Here is a 9617-nt window from a genome sequence, read left to right on the forward strand (position 1 = left end):
TCTCTCTCTCTCTCTCTCTCTCTCTCTCTCTCTCTCTCTCTCTCTCTCTCTCTCTCTCTGTGTGTGTGTGTGTGTGTGTAAACAGAGCTCATGACAGCGAGTCATGCTATATGTTCCTTTTTACCTGCTCAGTTGTATTTCCATGGCGTTCCTCATCTGTGCTTGTTCTCAGGACAACCAGCAGATATTACTGGCTTGGTATCAAGAGAGTGAATCTGGTCTGTGCATACTCTGCCCACAGGCTCACCAGCCACGAGAGACACAGCATGTCTCCATCTGAGCCACATGAGAATTCACTGCAGCTTGTTTGTAAAGAAAACAGTAGAAAGACCAAGGAAAATAGGTGGCTCTTAGCGTCCGGAGGAAGAAACCACTGGTGGAGATATATCCATACTCAATGAATTTTTTGATTACTTTAGGGATAGATAAAGCTTGGCGTGACAGCATCTGAGTTATTTCTATGTGCAAGCTCAATGCTTCTACAGTGCTAGTAGATTTTAGAGCCATAAAGGCTTATGTAGAATCATTTATTCTTCTGTTGTTACAAAAATAAATTAGTAAGTCAACGCCCCGTTACTTATTTCTCCTTAGCACACTGATAAAGAAACACAGCCTATTATTAGAACCCACACTTATTCAGTGTACGGATTTTATTCACCCTGACTATTTACAAGGGGCTTCTGTGTTTGAACAAGCAAAGTGTCAAGGCGGCAAGAGTTAACTCCACAGCCTGGCTCCTCATCCTAACAGCAGTATTTTAGCAATGCTAATCAGCTGTACTGATTTTCTGTTTTGATTTTTCCAGAATAATTAAGTGAATGATCTGGGATGCAATCAAGTTTGACACCAGGGGGTTCATGCAAATGGCTTATCTTTTTTTTCTTCTACATTTCAAATTTTGTTAAATGGAATCCTAAGGAAAGTTATTTGAACATCAAGACTAAGTGGATGGGGGTAACTCTACAATGTAGAGTTTTAAATATATTAGCAATATCTATTTTAGTGAAGAAACTCAACACTTTGTTGCCCCTTTCAATGAAAATAATGCTTTCTTAAAAATACACTTTTTTTAATTTTGAAAGAGAAAATATTGGAAAATTTTAGTATGAGATGGTGACACAAAATAGGGAAGAATAAGGAGAAAATGATTTGAACTTTTCCTCCTTCAAAATAGGCACAAAGGAAAAAGATGTTCACACCCATCCCCAGATCCATAGTGCATGCTGACAGGAGCCTGATATAGCTGTCTCCTTAGAGGTCTGCCAGAGTCTGATATATTCAGAGGTAGATGCCCACAGCTAACCATTGAACTGATCACGGGGTTCCCAATGGAGGAGTTAGAGTGAAGACTGAAGGAGCTGAAAGGGTTTGCGGCCCCATGAGGAAAGCAACAATACCAACCAACCAGAGCTCCCAGAGTCTAAACTGCCAGCCTGATAGCACAGAGAGAGGGACCCATGGCTCCAGCTGTATATGTAGGAGAGGATGGCCTTGTTGGGCATAGGTGGGAGAGGAGATCCTTGGTCCTGTGAAGGCTGGATGCCCCAATGTGGGAGAATTCGAGGGCAGGAAAGTGGGAGTGAGTGGGTGGGTGGAGACACATCCTCATAGAAGCAGGAGGAGGAGGGATGCGATAGAGGGTTTCTGGGTGGGAGGGAAATGGGTAAAGGGGATAACAACTGAAATGTAAACAAAATATTCAATAAAAAATAAAAAGGAAATGATTAAAATACAGAAGACACAATGTTCTGTCAACATCTTATTCAGGTGAGAATCAGTGCCTTCAGTAAACAAGTTCAAGCAAAAGGACAAGCCGTGTTTCTGACTACAGTGAAATCTCCGGTTTCTATAGTAATCTAGAGTGTATTAGTATAATTGAGATATCTTCTCTCCTCATCACACATAAAACATTTGAATGATCTCCTCAAACAGTTTGAACCAGCTACGTGCATTTGTGTGATTGCCGCATCTGTATCCAGCAATTATTCCGGTTTGAGACACTTTACACCTAGGACATAGACTATCCTAGAAATCAGTTGATGTTCTAATTCTAATTAGGAAAATGCTTTGGGATGAGGGGCCATGTTTCTACATGCTCAAACATACAGACACAAACACACCTTTTAAAAATCATATTTCAATATTATATATTTTTGTTCTAATAAACTCACATGTAGTGTTTTTGTGACATAATTTTTAAAGATTTATTTTGTTTTTAATCATTTTAGATAATTAATTAATGTGGGTTTTCTTTTTGTTGTTGTTGGTTTGTTTTTGTTTTGTCTTTTTTTTTGTGACAGGGTTTCTCTGTATAGCTCTGGTGGTCTTAGAACTCAATTTGTAGATCAGGCTGGCCTTGAACTCAGAGATCTGCCTTCTTCTGTCTCCTGAGTACTGAGACTAAAAGGCATGTGCCACCACACTTGGCTGACAAACCTTTTAATCCACTGATACTTCCTTTGCACAAATGCCCCCACAACCTGCCCTTTCATAGCTCTGGATGCTGAATGTTAAAAGCAAGGAACAACTGAGGCAACGGCTTCATGGACAAAGTGCTTATTGTCTACAAAGACCCAAGCACTGAGGTAAAAACCTGAGACGGTGGTTGCTTATAATCCCAGCTTTGGGGAGGCAGAAGCAGGTGGATCCCTAGGGCCCTCGGGCAAGCAGGCCAGCCTAGCCAAATCATAGTGACTCTGACTATAAAAACAAGATATATGATGTCTCCAAAGGAAGGACAATTGAAGCTGACCTGTAGATACACACATGCACATGCATGCACACATATATGCACACACACCTGTACCCCTAACACACAAACACATAAACAACAATGAATAAAAAAGACCAAATTTTGCCTTATTGGCCAGCCTCTCCCAGAGATTACTTGCTTCAGGCACAAAGTAGAGAAACTGGACCATTTGTGACACAAGTTTTATGTTAAAGGAGAACACACAGAGTCTCTTTTTCTTGGCAGTTCAGTTAGCATGAAGCAATTTCTAACTTTACAGACTAAACATTTCTAATTGGTAAACGGATGGTTTGATTTGAAATGGTGGCTCAGGAAATAAACTTCCCTATTTGGGGTAATTGTTTATGAGTCGTTGGCAGATTACCGTTAACCAGCCTTCATTTTGTCTTTGAGGGAAACATTAAAGTGAGTGTGCATATTTCACACTTCATTGAAGGGAAGCACATCCTGACAAAGAGAAGCCAAAGGGTGGGGAGAGAGTCTCTCTGCTGGTTTGTTACAACCAACTAGACTCAAGGTTTTCTTTGTCTGGTAGGTGAAGGAAACACTAACCACATAGTACATGTCTTCAGCTGTAAAATGGGGACAGTCAGAGCCCCTGCTTCCCAGTCAAGTTACTGTGAAGATGAAGTCATTGGTGTACAGGCCTAGTGTCATGTGTAGTGTATTGTGGCTGAGAGGAAATGGTCACTGTATTGCTCATCATCAGCCAGTTTACCATCCTGTCCTCCATAGCAGAGTTTCCTTTATGAGAGTCAGCTGCAGAGCCCACAGCTTCATAATGGAAAACTGTGAGAAATGTCATTAATTTGCATCTATTCATAAGTCATAGCTTAGCTACTTAATTGTGCATCAAATATTGGAATTATTTAATGACTATCCTTTTCAAAGATTCTATAGTCTACCCGGTGTTTTAATTATCCTGCAAATTCGTAATGTTTTAATTCACCCTTAAATACTTCCCCTAGATTTCTCTTTTGTGGAGTCATAGATAAAGTGTTACAAGGTATTTAAAATATTTGTCCTTGTTGACAATCTTGATTTTGAAGAATTTAATATTTCTTCATTTGATCTGTACTGAATCTGAAGATTCTATCATATCTTAGTCTTTAGGTTTCTTTTTCTGTTATTGTTTTTTATTGTTGCTATCTTATCTATCTATCTATCTATCTATCTATCTATCCATCCATCTATCTGTACAATTATTAGCCTTAAGACTCAAGTCTGTAATTTCAACTACTTGGGAGGCTAAGGCAGGTAGATTGCAAATTCAAGGCCCTCATGGGCTTCAAAGTTAGGTCAAGACTGTCTAGGCAAATTAGCAAGCGCCTGTCACAAACATTTGAAAAGTAAAAGCCATACTTGGGAGTGTAGCTTAGGGACAGAGCCCTTACCTAGCATGTGTGAGACCCCAGCTACAACCTCTGGAAAAGTAAAACAAAAAAGACAAACACGCAACAACATTATGAGATTTTTCAAACCACAAACTTTTTGTGATATGAAAAATTAGTATCTCTTCAGATTCCAATTCTCTCCCAGAAAACAACTGCTTTGCTCAGACAATGTGATCCATTGTTGCTAGTTTTCCACAGCCTAAACAATGCTTATTTTACTTGTAATTTGTAAATAGGTCAGATATTTCTAGTTCCGTGTCCATTGCTACGGTGTATTGATGGCAGTGTGGTAATGAAGTCTTTTGTGTTGAGGTCTAGCAAGTGAGGGAGTGTGTGTATTTCCCTAGTGCATATCATTACAGCTCTGAAAAAAGGCATGCCTGGTGCAGTCTCTCCATAGCAGGTGTTGATAAATGCTCAGTGATGGTTTAGCTTGGATACATAATAGAATCTTCAATCTTACAGTGTCCAAGCTGAACTCAGCGATAGGCTGACTAGTTCCCCTAGGGCCAAATCCCAAGTCTTTTGATTTGATTATTCCAGCATTCAGTGGCCAGGTTGTACTGATTCTGTTAGAAATCAGGTGCTCCACCAGCCTGTTCTTCAGGAACTCAGTGCTGTCAGACAACAGACACATCATCTCCCACTGAGGCCAGGGGTGGTATATTCCCACTGTCCCTAGTCTGATATCACAGTTGGTCCTTCATGATAGCAAGCCCTCTCTTGTTGTCTCTGTCTATCTGTTTCGTGTCACCACTCAGAGATACCCTCCACCAACCCCCATCCCCTAACAAATCTCATCCATGAGATCTGTTTCATGGAGTGATCTCTTAGGGACATACCTTGGCCACAACCTGCCAAGGTACTTCTGCCACTAAATCCTAACACTATCTGCTAAACCATTTTCAGAGTCACTGGAGTCCCTGGCCCCCAATGTCGCTGTCTAGTTCACTCTTGGTGGTCTCTCTGCCCTCTTGACAGATGTGGACAGTGTCACCTTTCCTACACACTTTAGTAATGTATAAAGTTGCTCTGAGGTGTGCTTGAGAGGAAGGTTTTTATTGTAGATATGAGGGAAAGTACAGCCAGATGCATCTGGAAGAGTTCAGAGCAGGGAGGGAAGGTAATAGACTAAACATGGCCAGCTGATTGGACTACACGGTGAGAGGAGAGAGGTGAGAGAGAGCTAGAGAGGAAGAGATGGCAATGTGTGCAGACAAAGGAGACCAAGAGAGGGGGCAAGAGAGAAAGAGAACGCGTGGCCAAGATGTCAGGGTCATATGGGAATGAGAAGTTGGGGGAAGGGAAGTCCATGAGCTGGAGAAGTTTGAGGTAGGGCATGGGATGAGAAGAGCCAGGATACCAGTACGGATTCCGTGACAGGGATTCTCGATGCTGAGAGAGCCTGAAGGACATTGCATTTTGGTATGCTACTAGGTACCACAGTTAGCTCCTGTGTCCTGACTTTCTTGTGAACATGAGTAGCTCCTGGTTGTACTTGGTCAAAACCTTGTACTTCACTGTAGCTTACAAAAGGACTGTGATATGTCCACAGATGCTCTAGCTGTTGTCTTTCTCCTACAAGAGTTAGTTGAGCTTTCTGAATACTCCCAGCACTCCTTCACCTCTGGACACCTTGCTTGGAACTTCTTTCTTCTCTCTCTGCCCACGGCCAACCTCTCTTTCCACCTCCTGCCAACTTCACCATTTTCTATACTTTCTAATATGCTGCTATCAGAGTCTTGTGTTTCAGTTTCTCCAACACTGATGCCCAAACAGCTTTACACTTTCCCCAGGTATCTGTGGTTCTGAAACCACTATAAGAGAGTTGATTTGGTTTTTATTCAAAAGATGGAAAAACTGAAGCATTCTGTGAAGAAACATGTGTCATGTCATTAAGTGTCTCAATGGGCAGGAAAGGGGTACTACTTGTGTGTTTTTGGATATCTGTATTTCTGTCATGCCTAGGGTTGAGTGGCACTCCATGCACGTGAAATAAATTGCTTTATGAATCTCAGCCTGAGCCTGAGGTGCCTTTCTCTATACTCAAAGGAGCTTCTGTTCCATTGTGCGTTCTTGGGGACAAATGAGGCCAGATTCCTCTGTGAGCGCTCTTCTTCCAGAAGGAAATATGCCTCCCAGGAGAATCTGTATTGCTCTGGCAGATTTCTTTAATGTCAGCTGGCATGGATCAGAAGAACCTTTGTCATGGTGGCAGTTAATGGTGGGCTGCACATTTTAGACACTTACAAAATGGCGGGCCCCCTGCATAGCACGAGAAATGCCCCTCTCTTTCCTGGCATGAGAAATCTGGTGACCCAGCTGTTTCAGTTGTTGTTGTTGGTGGTGGTGGTGGTGGTATGTACTTGTGTGTGTGTATGTATGTGTTTGTGTGCATGTATGTGTGTGTGTTTGTGCGTGCATGTATGTTTGTATGTGTATGTGTGTTGTGTGTGTATGTATGTTTGTGTGTGTATGTTTGTGTATGTGTGTGTATGTGTGTGTATGTGTGTGTGAGTGTGTATGAATGTGTGTGTTTGTGTGTGTGTATGTGTGTTGTATGTGTGTGTGAGTGTGTGTGTGTGTGTGTGAGCCCTAGCAGCAACTCTCGAGTCCTGCTGATCCACTGGAAACAACTCTATTGATTTTAATGCTACTTTATTGGTTTCCTTCTGCAGATTGTTCTTCAAAGAAAATGTCTATTTCTTCAAGTTCATGCCTGGGCCTCATCTGCTCACTGCTGTGCCACTGGATGAGGGCAGCATCCTCACTGAACCTGGAAGACCCCAATGTATGCAGCCACTGGGAAAGGTAACTGTCCTGAAAGCAGCCAGCTCAGTCTTTTCTATTGTTAGCACAGATCTGATGCACAGGAACAGGATTTGATAAGACATTTTGAAATAACTTTTCCTGTGAAAAATCAGTTTAATAAATTGAGTCATGTTACAGACGGTGGAATGAATATTTTGTGGAAGAAAGTTCTGGTTCTAACATGGGTACAGTTGTAAGAAGGTGGGATAGTAACTCAACTAGAGTTTGGGTGGAAGGCTGTAAGTGCTTTCCCAAATGTGGTGATTTCAGGAGCTGGACCTGTGCTTGGGAATGCTGAGTAAGCAGCAGGAAGCAGCATTGGGTAACCTACTGTACTAAAACATTGAACTACATTGGATTAAAACAGTCTTGCCACAGGTAGCTTGGGAAGGAAAGTCTGTGCCTGGTGTGCCACAGTTCTGCAATCCCAGCTACTCAGGGGTGAGGAAGAGGGGTCATGAACTCAGGCAAGGTCTTCCATCACTACAGATCCAGTTTGAAGTCAGACTTGGAAACTTAACAAGACCTTGTCTCAAAAAGAGTTGGCTTCATGTGGGCCAGGACAGCAATTTAAGGAGCACTAGCTTTGAACTGAATCCAAAAAGCATTAAAAAATAAAATCAGGCCTGATTTTTGAATGAACACTGAAGGCCGTGTGTAGGTGGTATCTCCTGAGGTGCTCTGGAAAGCGTGAGTGGATAGTTCTCTGTGTGTGTGTGTTTGTGGTGGGAGCTGGGATAGCTTTTCCAGATGGAAGATAGCTTGAAGTCAGTGTCTTGGAGATTACCCAGAACTGGACTCAGAACAGTCACTGGGACATTGAAGAAGCTAGCCATCAGGTAGATTATGTGAAGGCAGATGATAGAATATCCATTAGTCAGCAATTCACAGTAGGAAATATGCAAAACACACAAAAAGCATCATTAGGGATCCTCTGGTTCCCTCTGAAGCACAGAAAAGCAGCCCGAGCATGCCCTGTGCTGGCACAGTATTAGCAGGCACAGACTGGACTGTTCTGACTTGCTGTTCATGGGCCCCAGGAAGGGTCTTTATCCCCAAATAGCAGTTCATGCAAAGGTTCAACTGAGAGAATGGTGTTTGGTACCCAGACTGCGATGTGCATTTGTACTGGCTGTAGCAGGGTTGATCCAGTTCTTGGTGGTGATGTTGGGCCATCTTCCGCACCATGATTAACAAACAGCAGAGTGCACACTCTACTAGTTTACAGTCTTTTGATAGAGGTACGAAGCTGGGACCAGAAACAGTAAGATGCTAGGGCCACGCAGGTATCTTCCTCCTATATTACGTGGAACCAGAGCTTGCTGCCATCTCTGTAGGCAGCAGAGAACCAGGTTAACAAAAACATGATTATGCTATCAATTAAGGAAGCTATGTATCATGAAACTTTATGCTGTAGAAAAAAATAGGTAATCGAAAGTTGTATAAATTTATGATGGTAGCAGAGTCATATAGAAAAGGCACTTACTAATTTCCTTTAATTGTCTTTATAGCACCTTCCCCAAGACATTTCAGTATGGAAAGGTGCAATAAGTATTTGTTAAAATAATACGGATAAGTCTGGAATGCAGGAACGTGAGTGCGTGTGTGTGTGTGTGTGTGTGTGTGTGTGTGTGTACACCAAATCAACTGGCAGTTAAACTTCTTAGAGGTTGATGGCTTTAGGTGGGAGGAACAGTTACACTTGGGAGATGCTGGGAGGTACCAATCAATGGATCTTGAAAATGTGTTGGCTGTAATGTGAAGCTGATCCACCAGAACTTAGAGCTTGCAATGTGCGCCATTGCCGATGTGGACAAACAGCCGAAGGGAGCTCCTGGGTTAGTGTGGTTTGACGGTGTTGGGCTTAGGAAATCCGGCAGAAACTCATGCCTGGGAGGACTGGGAATTTAGCACTTGGATGTTCAGCATGATGAAATAAGAAGTTGCTAAGTGGATAGCCAAAAGGAATGTGGGCTAGTTCAGCCATCAGCCATTTGATTTGATTTGATTCCACACCCACACTTGAGGAAAGCTGTCAACACACCACTGCCTTGTCTTGTTTATTCGTCAGGGATAATTCTCACTGTCTGGGACCCTGCATGTGCCATGGATTTAGTAGATGATCACTGAAGCGTGGACCACCTTCTGATAATGAATCAGATGGTCCAATATGTATATGGGCATGCACAGCAAGAGAGACAGGCCACTATAATCTCTACCTTGCTGTAGAATCTGGTCTAGAAATAATCACCAAGAGGGAAAGACAATGGGAGTTGCAGGGACATGGTTTTCCTATATGAAACTAGAAAGAGGGTTGGTAGCTACAACATCCTTGTTGATAAATAGGTTCTTTTGTTTTTTCATCACCATTTCATTTGTTGTTTTTATTTGCAGGAGGAGTTGAAACAAAAATTTAAGGGTTGTTTTTCTCCCCTAAACATGAATCATTCAAGCTAATGATTCCTAGAAAGGGTAGCTTTTAAAAGTGTTTTGATAAGAATAAAAAGGTGTAGCAAGATAAAAATTATCAAAAGAAGGGTCTTTGAGTTGGTTTAGTGGGTAAAGACCCTTGCTGCCAAGTCTGAAGACCCAGATTCAATCCCTAGAATCCACATGGCAAAGGGTAAAACTGATTCCTACAATCTCTCTCCCCCTCTCCC

At 42.2% G+C, this 9617-nt stretch overlaps 1 protein-coding gene across 1 annotated transcript in view; it reads left to right on the forward strand.

The window, feature by feature from the left end:
* The window catches only part of Megf10 (multiple EGF like domains 10), a 141630-nt gene that overhangs the window by 31330 nt on the left and 100683 nt on the right, over positions 1-9617 (forward strand). The window contains exon 2 of the mRNA XM_028777167.1: positions 6825-6957. Within this exon, the coding sequence (XP_028633000.1) occupies positions 6842-6957 (116 nt within the window). The 5' untranslated portion in view covers positions 6825-6841. The remainder of the gene's footprint in view (positions 1-6824; positions 6958-9617) is intronic.

This window comes from Grammomys surdaster, unplaced genomic scaffold (genome assembly GCF_004785775.1).
Source record: "Grammomys surdaster isolate TR1022 unplaced genomic scaffold, NIH_TR_1.0 278, whole genome shotgun sequence".
NCBI classification, from domain to species: domain Eukaryota; kingdom Metazoa; phylum Chordata; class Mammalia; order Rodentia; family Muridae; genus Grammomys; species Grammomys surdaster.